This window comes from Heterodontus francisci, chromosome 39 (assembly GCF_036365525.1).
Source record: "Heterodontus francisci isolate sHetFra1 chromosome 39, sHetFra1.hap1, whole genome shotgun sequence".
Lineage (NCBI taxonomy): Eukaryota > Metazoa > Chordata > Chondrichthyes > Heterodontiformes > Heterodontidae > Heterodontus > Heterodontus francisci.
This window is the reverse complement of record NC_090409.1, coordinates 41,409,413-41,421,494: the sequence shown is the minus strand read 5'-3', so window position 1 is coordinate 41,421,494 and position 12,082 is coordinate 41,409,413. Positions and strand designations below refer to the sequence as shown.

General features: G+C 46.8%; 1 protein-coding gene across 5 annotated transcripts in view; it reads left to right on the top strand.

The window, feature by feature from the left end:
* Nucleotides 1-967: 967 nt before the first annotated feature.
* The window catches only part of hpn (hepsin), a 29,489-nt gene continuing 18,374 nt past the window's right edge, over nucleotides 968-12,082 (top strand). The window contains exons 1-2 of one of the 5 annotated variants that reach the window (XM_068018607.1): nucleotides 968-1,324; nucleotides 3,043-3,156. In XM_068018607.1, the coding sequence (XP_067874708.1) occupies nucleotides 3,141-3,156 (16 nt within the window). In that variant the 5' untranslated portion in view covers nucleotides 968-1,324; nucleotides 3,043-3,140. The other 4 variants (XM_068018609.1, XM_068018608.1, XM_068018605.1 and 1 more) reach the window with 4 other exon arrangements.

The following is a 12,082-nucleotide window of genomic DNA, read 5'->3' as shown; positions in this document are numbered from 1 at the left end:
GTACTGAGGGAGTGCCACACTGTCGTAGGGTCAGTACTGAGGGAGTGCTGCACTGTCGGAGGGTCAGTACTGGGGGAGCGCCGCACTGTCAGAGGGTCAGTACTGAGGGAGTGCTGCACTGTCAGAGGGTCAGTACTGAGGGAGTGCCGCACTGTCGGAGGGTCAGTTCTGAGGGAGTGCAGCACTGTCGGAGTGTCAGTACTGAGGGAGTGCTGCACTGTCGGAGGGTCAGTACTGGGGGAGCGCCGCACTGTCGGAGGGTCAGTACTGAGGGAGTGCTGCACTGTCAGAGGGTCAGTACTGAGGGAGTGCCGCACTGTCAGAGGGTCAGTACTGAGGGAGTGCTGCACTGTCGGAGGGTCAGTACTGAGGGAGTGCTGCACTGTCGGAGGTGCCGTCTTTCAGATGAGACATTAAACCGAGGCCCCCGTCTGCCTTCTCAGGTGGGTGTAAAAGATCCCACGGCCACTATTTGGAAGAAGAGCGCGGGGGGGGGGAGTTCTCCCCGGTGTCCTGGGGACAATATTTATCCCTCAACCAACATCACTAAAAAAAGAACAGATGATCTGGGTCGTTATCACATTGCTGTTTGCGGGATCTTGCTGTGCACAAATTGGCTGCTGCGTTTGCTACATTACAAACAGTGACCGCACTGTTCAAAAAAAGTCCTTCATTGTCTGTGAGGAGCTTTGGGGCGTCCAGAGGTGGGGAAAGGTGCTGGAGAAATGCAAGTCTCTTTATTATATCTGAAGCTCAGCTGTCGATCTCTGGTGCAGACTCTGTTGAGAAAGGACCGAAGCTGGTAACATTCGTTCACTCAAATGCCAATTGGACTGGTCTGCAAAGGGACCCGGCTAATGATTAATTTGAGACCTTTTTTTAAATTCATTTTGGGGATGTGGGCGTCACTGGCCAGGCCAGTATTTATTGCCCGTCCCTAATTGCCCCTTGAGAAGGTGGTGGTGAGCTGCCTTCTTGAACCGCTGCAGTCCTTGTGGGGTAGGTGCACCCGCAGTGCTGTTAGAAAGGGAGTTCCAGGATTTTGACCCAACGAGGATCGATACGGTTCACCTCAACCACTCCCTGTGGGAGCGAGTTCCACATTCTCACCACTCTCTGGGGAAAGAGGTTTCTCCGTGATTCCCCATTGGGTTTATTAGTGACTGTCTTATATTGATGGCCCCGAGTTCTGGTCTCTCCGCACACAAGTGGAAACATCCTCTCTACGTCTACCCGATCGAAACCCCCTACATTTGACGATTGTGTGCCACGGCTTCAGACTGGAAGATTCCTCGAACAGCAGTGCACTCATTAACATTCCATTGTATGTGTGACGTAAGGACTTGTCCTGTTAATCTTCCACCCTGACTTCCATGTGTCAGCCAAGCTGCAGTCAGGCTTTATGTACAGTTTTATCAATCTTTAGCCAGCGAGTTGGAAGATGCACATTCCGTTTGGAAGCAGAGTGGGGAGAGCAGAGGAGGAGACAGGAGGAGAGGGAGGTTGCGAGTTGGAGTCTCCGCAATGTCCTGGGACAATATTTATCTGAACCAATCGGGAAAGAAAACCCAGACTGTCTGCTCATGATCATGTTGCTCTTAGTGGGAGCTTGCTGTACCCAAATTGACTGCTTTCTCGGCCTTTGTTCCTGACACATAATTTTTAAAAAAGAAAGGTTTTTTGCTGGAGTAAGTAAGGAGAAAGTGTTGCCCGTAGCAGGAGGGCTCCTGTTGTTCTGAGTGACTCCCGGCACGCCGAGTTTGAGCGCACTGTTTCCATTTTATTGATAATCTGAGTCTTTTTAAAGACTCGTCAAACCGTACAGCAGAGAAGGAGTCCATTCGGCCCATCGGCCCTGTGCCGGCTCTTTGAAAGATCTATCTAATTAGTCCCCACTGCCCCCCCCCCACTGCTCTCCGCCCCCCATCGTCCTGCAAATTTCTCCCCTTCCAGTATTCCCCCAATTCCCCCTTTTGAAAGTTACTATTGAATCTGCTTCCACCGCCCTTTCAGGCAGCGCGTTCCAGATCACAACAACTCACTGCGTCAAAAACATTCTCCTCCTCTCCCCCCCTCTGGTCCTTTTACCGATTATCCTCAATCTGTGTCCCTCTGGTTACCGACCCTCCCGCCACTGGGAACAGTTTCTCCTCATTTACTCCCATCGAAACCCCCCTCATGATTTTGAACGCCTCGATTAAATCTCCCCCCTTCACCTTCTCTGCTCTAAAGAGAACAATCCCAGCTTCTCCCAGTCTCTCCGCATTAACTGAAGTCCCTCATCCCTGGGAACATTCCAGTAAATCTCCCTCCGCACCCTCTCCAAGGACTTGACATCCTTCCTGAAGTGTGTGGCGACTGGAATTGGACACAATACCCCAGTTGGGGACTGACCATGGAGAATTTAGCAATAAGCATGAAAAAAAATGAAGGCTTTAACGTCGCCTGTAAACTGTTTGGGTTAACAATTAGTTATTAAACGGAAAGCCTCTTGTTAATCCAACTAGAAAATGGGTAGGTAGGTAGGTGGGTGGGTAGGTAGGTAGGGGGGGGGGGTGTCCCTTTAAATCAAGCTCTCCTGGTTTGATGCAGGAGAGGTGAGTGAACGGAAGTTGCAGAGCTATTCCGAAACTTTTAGCCAGTGTGGAAGCAGTGGCAGGTGAGCTGTTATTTTTTTTGGGAGAAGGGGATTGGTCAGTTTCAGTGAAACCGAACGATTGGAAACTTTTATTTTTCGCGAGAGAGAAAAGTTTTGAAAAAAGTTGTAGAAAAGTTTTGAAAAAAGTTGTAGAAAAGTTTTGAAAAAGTTCTGGAAAAGTTTTGTCGCACCTGGATTTCAGCGCGGTTTGTGGTGGGGGGGGGTTGGATCCTAATTTCCTGGGAGAGTCAGCCTCACTGTCTTGCCTTAAACGGGAGGGAGGTGAGTAGGTAGAAAGTTTCTGGTATTCTTTTTAAACTAACTTTTTTTTTTGGACTGTTGAAACTTGTTTTTGTGAAGTTCAGTTTCTAACTCTCTCTCTCTCTTTTATCTTTTTTTAACAGGTGTCCGTTTTTCTTTTGAGGCCGAAGCTATTCAGGAGACAACAAATTCCGCCATTGTTGAGACTTCTGTGTCTCGAATTTGTATAAATTTTAAGAGGATGCCGGAGTTAGAGGGTAAGTGTACTAAAATCCCAGAGAAAATCTGTTACATGGTTATGAGTTCAGATGTTCCAATGTAAAGAGACACTAAACCTATGAAAAACATGCTCTCCTGTACTTTAATAAACGAAATGAAATTGTCCAGAGGGTGGTAAATGCCCAGTCAGGATTTACAAGAGGTAAAATCTTGCATTTAAACAGGATCCAAAAAGTCCAGAACTAGGGGGAGGAAGTGAGGGTCCCAGTTTTGGGATGAGGGGGTTGCCACTTGGGACTGAGATGGGGAGCAATTACTTTGCTCGGGTGGGGGGTTGTGAATCTTTGGGATTCTTTACCCCAGAGAGCTGTAGATGCCCAATCGTTGAGTGTATCCAAGACCGAAAGATTTTTGGGAAGCGAGGGATCGGGCAGGAAAGTGGAGATGAGGTAGGTCAGCTGTGGTCTTATTGAATGGAGGAGTAGCCTCGAGGGGCCGAGTGCTTTCCTGCTCATATGTCCCAAGGTGCATCGCAGGGGTGCAAATCCGATAGAATCTGACCCCCAAGCCGCATCAGGAGATATTAGGGACCGGCGATAAAAAGCTCGGTCAAAGAGGTGGGTTTTTTAAGGAGCGTCTTAAAGGAGGAGGGAGAGAGAGGCGGAGAGGTTTAGGGAGGGAATTCCAGAGCTTAGGGCCCCAACAGCTGAAGGCACGGCCGCCAATGGTGGAGCGATGGGAATCGGGGGATGGTCAAGAGGCTGGAATTGGAGGGAGTGCAGAGAGGGTTGTAGGGGCTGGAGGAGGTTCCAGAGATAGGGAGGGATGTAGGGGCTGGAGGAGGTTCCAGAGATAGGGAGGGTTGTAAGGGCTGCAGGAGGTTACAGAGATAGGGAGGGATGTAGGGGCTGGAGGAGGTTACAGAGATAGGGAGGGTTGTAGGGGCTGGAGGAGGTTACAGAGATAGGGAGGGTTGTAGGGGCTGGAGGAGGTTACAGAGATAGGGAGGGTTGTAGGGGCTGGAGGAGGTTACAGAGATAGGGAGGGTTGTAGGGGCTGGAGGAGGTTACAGAGATAGGGAGGGTTGTAGGGGCTGGAGGAGGTTACAGAGATAGGGAGGGTTGTAGGGGCTTGAGGAGGTTACAGAGATAGGGAGGGTTGTAGGGGCTGGAGGAGGTTACAGAGATAGGGAGGGTTGTAGGGGCTGGAGGAGGTTACAGAGATAGGGAGGGTTGTAGGGGCTGGAGGAGGTTACAGAGATAGGGAGGGTTGTAGGGGCTGGAGGAGGTTACAGAGATAGGGAGGGTTGTAGGGGCTGGAGGAGGTTACAGAGATAGGGAGGGTTGTAGGGGCTGGAGGAGGTTACAGAGATAGGGAGGGTTGCATGGGCTGGAGGAGGTTACAGAGTTAGGGAGGGTTTGTAAGGGCTGGAGGAGGGTTACAGAGATAGGGAGGGTTGTAGGGGCTGGAGGAGGTTACAGAGATAGGGAGGGTCATAGGGGCTGGAGGAGGTCAGAGATAGGGAGGGATGTAGGGGCTGGAGGAGGTTACAGAGAGAAGGAGGGTTGTAGGGGCTGGAGGAGGTTACAGAGATAGGGAGGGTTGTAGGGGCTGGAGGAGGTTACAGAGATGGGGAGGGTTGTAGGGGCTGGAGGAGGTTACAGAGATAGGGAGGGTTGTAGGGGCTGGAGGAGGTTACAGAGATAGGGCGGGTTGTAGGGGCTGGAGGAGGTTACAGAGATAGGGAGGGTTGTAGGGGCTGGAGGAGGTTACAGAGATAGGGCGGGTTGCAGGGGCTGGAGGAGGTTACAGAGATAGGGAGGGTTGTAGGGGCTGGAGGAGGGTTCTGAGTACTGACATGAGAATTTAAAAGTTGAGACTTTGCCGGGCTGGGAGCCCAGGTCGGTCGGATTTCCTGGGATTAATTTTTTTATATGAAAGATAATTTGTCAACTATCATTTACAGCCAATCTTTGAGATTTGGAATTTCTTTTGTGACAGAGTTTAGGACAGTCAGTAACCATTCAAGGTATTGTGCAACGAGATCGGATTAATTAATGACCTCATAGTTAAGGCACCCGAGGTAACAACAATCACAGTATGACTGAATATTACATTGAGGGAGAGACGAGTGTGTCCAAGACTAATGTTTTAAACTTAACTCGGCAATTATGAGGGCATGAGAGCAGAACTAGCTAAAGTGAACTGGCAAAGTCGGTTAAGGGATATGTCAATAGAGATGCAGTGGCAGACATTTAAGGGGATATTTCAGAATACACGGAATAGATACATTTCAAGGAGAAAGAAAAATTCCAAGGGTGGGACCTGCCATCCGTGGTTAACTAAAACAGTTAAAGATAATATCAAACTTAAAGATAAAGCTGATAATTGCACAAAGATGGGAGACAGGTCAGAAGATTGGACAGAATGTAAAAAACAGCAAAGAATGACTAAAAGATTGATAAGGTAAATTAGAGTACGAGAGAAAGCTAGCTAGAAATATAAAGATGGATAGCAAGAGTTTCTATCGATATTTAAGAAAGAAAAGAGTTAACAAAGTGAGCATTGGTCCTATAGAAAGTGAGTCTGGGGAATTAATAATGGATAATAAGGAGATGGCAGATGAATTGAACAGATATTTTGCATCGGTCTTCACTATTGAGGATACAAGTAACATCCCAGTATTAGCTGTAAGTCAGGAAATGGAAGGGAGGGAGGAACTCAAGAAAATTACAAACACCAGGGAAGGGGTACTGAACAAATTGTTGGAGCTGCAGGCTGACAAGTCCCCGGGTCCTGATGGACTTCATCCTAGGGTGTTGAAAGAAATGGCTAGTGAGATAGTTTATGTGTTAGTTTTAACTTTCCAAAATTCGGGGAAGGTTCCGTTAGATTGGAAAATAGTGAATGTAATTCCTTTATTCAAAAAGGGAGGGAGACAGAAAGCAGGAAACTACAGGCCAGTTAGTTTAACATCTGTCTTGGGGGAAAATGTTAGCTGTTATTAAAGATGTTATAGCAGGGCAGTTAGAAAAATTCAAGGTAATCAGGCAGAGTCAACATGGTTTTGTGAAAGGGAAATCATGTTTAACCAATTTATTGGAGCTCTTTGAGGGAATGGATGAAGGGGAACTGGTAGATGTATTGTACTTAGATTTCCAGAACACATTTGATAAGGTGCCACATCAAAGGTTATTGCAGAAAATAAAAGCTCATGGTGTAGGGGGTAACATATTGGCATGGATAGAAGATTTGCTAGCTAACAGGAAACAGAGAGTAGGTATAAATGGGCCATTTTCTGGTTGGCAAGATGTAACGAGTGGTGAGCCACAGGGATCTGTGCTGGGACCTCAACTTTTTACAATTTATATAAATCACTTAGATGAAGGGACCGAAGGTATGGTTGCTAAATTTGCTGGTGACACAAAGATAGGTAGGAAAGTAAGTTGTGAAGAGGACATGAAGAGGTTACAAAGGGATATAGATACGTTAAGAGAGTGGACAAAGATCTGGCAAATGGAGTATAATGTGGGAAAGTGTGAAATTGTCCACTTTGGCAGGAAGAATAAAAAAGCAGCATATTATCTAAATGGTGAGAGATTGCAGAGCTCTGAGATGCAGAGGGATCTGGGTGTCCGAGTGTGTGAATCGCAAAAGGTGAGTATGCAGGTACAGCAAGTAATTAGAAAAGCTAATAGAATGTTATCGTTTATCGTGAGGGGAATTGAATATAAAAGTAGGGAGGTTATGCTTCAGCTATACTGTGCATTGGTGAGACCACATCTGGAGTACTGTGTACAGTACTGGTCTCCTGATTGAAGGAAGGATGTAAATGCGTTGGAAGCAGTACAGAGAAGGTTTACTAGACTAATATCTGGAATGGGGGGACTGTCTTATGAGGAAAGATTGGACAGGCTAGGCTTGTATCCGCTGGAGTTTAGAAGAGTAAGAGGTGACTTGATTGAAACATATAAGATCCTGAGGGGTCTTGACAGGGTGGATGTGGAAAGGATGTTTCCCACTTGTGGGAGAATCTCGAACTAGGGCTCACTGTTTAAAAATAAGGGGTCGTCCATTTAAGACAGAGATGAGGAGAAATTTTTTCTCTGAGGGTCGTGAGTCTTTGGAATTCTCTTCCTCAAAAGGCGGTGGAAGCAGAGTCTTTGAATATTTTTAAGGCAGAGGTAGATAGATTCTCGATAAGCAAGGGGGTGAAAGGTTATCGGGGGTAGGCGGAAATGTGGAGTAATCAGTACAGCCATGAACTTATTGAATGGCGGAGCAGACTCGAAGGGCCGAGTGGCCTACTCCTGCTCCTAATTCGTATGTATTTCATCGAGCTGTAAAATCTATGACCCACTGATCATTGCGCAATGTTATATAGAATTACGTGAAACCTAGAGCGCAGAAACAGGCCATTCGGCCCATCTGCTCCGTGCTGGTGTTTCTGCCCAACACGAGCCTCTTCCCCATCCGCATCCACCCTGTCAAGACCCCTCAGGATCTTATATGTTTCAATCAAGTTGCCTCTGACTCTTCTAAACTCCAGTGGATACAAGCCTAGCCTGTCCAATCTTTCCTCATAAGACAACCCGCCCATTCCAGGTAATAGTCTAGTAAACCTTCAACGCATTTACATCCCCCATCCCCCCCCCCCCCCTCTCCATCTCACCCTATCACCATATCCTTCTATTCCTTTCTCCCTCATGTGTTTATCCAGCTTCCCCCTTAAATGCATCGATACTATTCACCTCGACCACTCCCTGTGGGAGACCAGAACTGCACTCAATACTCCAGGTGTAGTCACACCAAAGCCCTGTATAATTGTAACAAGACTTCCTTCACTCTACTAACCTTCTTGCAATAAAGGCCAGTGCACCATTTGCCTTCCGATTGCTTGCTGCACCTGCACATTACCTTTGTGGTTTCTGTGCAAGGGCGCCCAGCTCCCTCGCAACACCAACAATTACTAGATTCTCACCAATTAAGAAATCCTCTGTTTTTCTGTTCCCGCTGACATGAATAACCTCACACTTCCAAACGTTATACTCCATTAGCCATCTTGTTGCGCACTCACTTAACCCGTCTATATCCCTTTGTAGCCTCTGTCCTCACCGCTTCCAGTCACACTTTGCGTCCAATTGTTATGTGACTTCGATACGTTACTCTCGGTCCCGTCATCCAAGTCATTGATCTAGATTATAAATAGTTGAGGCCCCAGCCCCGATCCCTATGGTACTCCACTAGTTACAGCCTGCCAACTTGAAAATGCCCTGTTTCTCCCTACTCTCTGCTCACTGTTCATTAGAGGATTTGATTATCCATGCTAATGTATTAACCCCAAATCCACGAGTCCTTATTTTGTGGAATAACCTCTTTTTTGGCACCTTATCAAATGCCTTTTGAAAATCCAAATATACTACATCCACTAGTTCCCTTTTATCCACCCTGCTTGTGACATCCTTAACATTTGTCAAACACTATTTCTCTTTCATAAATCTTGTTGACTCTGTGCAGTAATTATGATTTTCTCAGTGCCCTGTTGTGTTACCACTTGCTTAACAATAGATTCCATTCTTTATTTTAGCTGCTGCTCTTCCTTTTTGCATACTCGCTGAAGCTTTTACCATCTGCTTTTGTGGCTTGCTCATTCTCTCTCATTCTATTTTCTATCAATTGCTTGGTCCCTCTTTGCTGGTTTCTAAAATTCTTCCAGTCTTTGGCCTTACTCGTCTTTGTAATATTATAAACCACTACCTGAACTACTTTTTAGCTAACCACAGGTGGATCCCTTGTTCTGTGGAGTTTTTATTAATGAAATGTGGATTTATTGAGAAGTGTGAAATATTTCTTGAAATGTTCACTGTTGTGCATCCACGATCACAACTTTTAATCCAATTTCCGAATCTACCTCAGCCAACTCTCTCCTCATACCTATAGAAGTGACTTTATTGAAGTTTAGTATTCTAGTCTTGGACTTCCGTTGTGTCATTCTCTAACTCAATGTGAAGTTAATTATATTATGATCACTCTTCCCCAGAGGATCCCTCATGTTGGAATTGCTGATTAACCCAGCTTCATTACATAAAGCAAGATTTAAAACAGCCTCTTCCCTGATTGAGTTTTTAAAAAAACATTCATGGGATGTGGGCGTCGCTGGCCAGGCCAGCATTTATTGCCCATCCCTAATTGCCCTTGGGAAGGTGGTGGTGAGCTGCCATCTTGAACCTCTGCAGTCCATGTGGGGTAGGTACACCCATGGTGCTGTTAGGAAGGGAGTTCCAGGATTTTGACCCAGCGACAGTGAAGGAACGGCGATATAGTTCCAAGTCAGGATGGTGTGTGGCTTGGAGGGGAACTTGCAGGTGGTGGTGTTCCCATGTATCTGCTGCTCTTGTCCTTCTAGGTGGTAGCGTTTGTGGGTTTGGAAGGTGTTATCGAAGGAGCCTTGGTGCGTCACTGCAGTGCATCTTGTAGATGGCACGCACTGCTGCCACTGTGTGTTGGTGGTGGAGGGAGTGAATGTTTGTGGATGGGGAGCCAATCAAGCGGGCTGCTTTGTCCTGGATGGTGTCGAGCTTCTTGAGTGTTGTTGGAGCTGCACCCATCCAGGCAAGTGGAGAGTATTCCATCACACTCCTGACTCGTGCCTTGTAGATGGTGGACAGGCTTTGGGGAGTCAGGAGGTGAGTTACTCACCGCAGGATTCCTAGCCTCTGACCTGCTCTTGTAGCCACGGTATTTATATGGCTACTCCAGTTCCGTTTCTGGTCAATGGTAACCCCTAGGATGTTGATAGTGGGGGATTCAGCGATGGTAATGCCGTTGAATGTCAAGGGGAGATGGTTAGATTCTCTCTTGTTGGAGATGGTCATTGCCTGGCACTTGTGTGGCGCGAATGTTGCTTGCCACTTATCAGCCCAAGCCTGGATATTGTCCAGGTCTTGCTGCATTTCTACACAGACTGCTTCAGTTTCTGAGGAGTCACGAATGGTGCTGAACATTGTGCAATCATCAGCGAACATCCCCACTTCTGACCATATGATTGAAGGAAGGTCATTGATGAAGCAGCTGAAGATGGTTGGGCTTCGGACACTATCCTGAGGAACTCCTGCAGTGATGTCCTGGAGCTCAGATGATTGACCTCCAACAACCACAACCATCTTCCTTTGCGCTAGGTATGACTCCAACCAGCGGAGAGTTTTCCCCCTGATTCCCATCGACCTCTGTTTTGCTTGATGCCATACTCGGTCAAATGCTGCCTTGATGTCGAGGGCAGTCACTCTCACTTCACCTCTTCTATGATGTAGTGTTGGAAACTCGTGAATCCAGTCCATATGAAGATTAAAGTTCACCCACAATGATTACATTGCCTTGTTTACAAATTCCTCTTGTTTATTGATTATTCCTGTCTAGCTGCTGTTAGAGTAGCCTATCAACTACTCCCACCGACACTTGCTCCGGATGCACTAAATCTACTTCCTGACCTTCTGAATCAAGATCCTTTCTCGTTTCTTCGTCCTTTAAGATCAGGGCTGCTCCTTTTCCATTCTCTGTTTATTTGAAATGTTGTGTACCCTGGAATGTTTGAGTATTCCTTGAATCACTGTGCCACTGTCGAGCATACACTCAGACTGAGTACCCCAATGCCACTTTCCCGCACTCTTCCCCACATCCCTCGATCTCTCAAAACCCATCGATCTCCGTCTTGAACGTGCTCAATGATTGAGCTTCCACAGCCCTCTGGGCTAGAGAATTCCACAGATTCACCACCCTCTGAGTGAAGAGATTCCTCCTCATCTCGGTCTTAAATTGCCTCTTATTCTGAGACTGTGTCCCCTGGTTCTAGACTCACCAGCCAGGGGAAACATCCTACCCACATCTACCCTGTCACGCCCTGTCAGAATTCTGTAAGTTTCAATGAGATCATCTCTCATTCTTCGAAACTCTAGAGAATACAGGCCCTGTTTCCCCAACCCCTCTCCATAAGACAATCCCGCCACCCCGGGGATTAGCCTGGTGAACCTCTGTTGCACTCTATGGCGATTTATATCCTTCCTTGGGTAAGGAGACTAGAACTGTACACAATACTCCAGGTCTCACCAAGGCTCTATACAACTGCAGCTAGACTTCATTTACTCCTGGACTCAAACCCCTTGCAATGAAGGCCAACAGACCATTTGCCTTCCCGATTTGCTTGCTGCTCGTTAGCTTTCAGTGACTCCTGAATAAGGACACCCAGCTCCCTTTGAACATCCACACTTCCCAATCTCTCTCCATTTTAATAAATGCTCCGCATTTCTGTTTTCTTTTCGTACCAAAGTGGGCAACTTCAAACTCTTCCGCATGACAGTCCATCTGCCATGTTCTCACTGCCCACTCGCTTAGTCTGTCTAAATCCCCTTGAAGCCTCTTTGCCTCCTCCTCACAACTCTCATTCCCACCTAGTTTTGCGTCATCAGCAAACTTGGAAATATTAGATCGACCGACAGGATCTTGTGGCCAAACCTCTTAAAGGTCTACACACACGCGACATTAATTCCCCAGCCTTGATCACTTTGCAGACGTGTCTCTGCAATGGGCGATTAGATCGGAACCATTTATCTCGGTCACTACATCATCTTATGACTGTGTTTCATGCAGTTGGGCAAAGGGCCTTTCATTTTAACTCCATACCCTTTTTCCCTGCTTTGACCTTGTTTATGTTAAGGTTAAACTCTTTCCTGTCACACACTCTGCCTATTTTAGCCCAAATCCCAATGCTACAGTGTGGCCCAAACATTTCTCTTTTTAGAATTATGAATTTAATCCTGAGAAGTGTGAGGTGATGCATTTTGGGAGGACTAACGAGGCAAGGGAATATACAATGGATGGTAGGACCCTAGGATGTAGAGAAGGTCAGAGGGACCTTGGTGTACTTGTCCATAGATCACTGAAGGCAGCAGCACAGGTAGATAAGGTGGT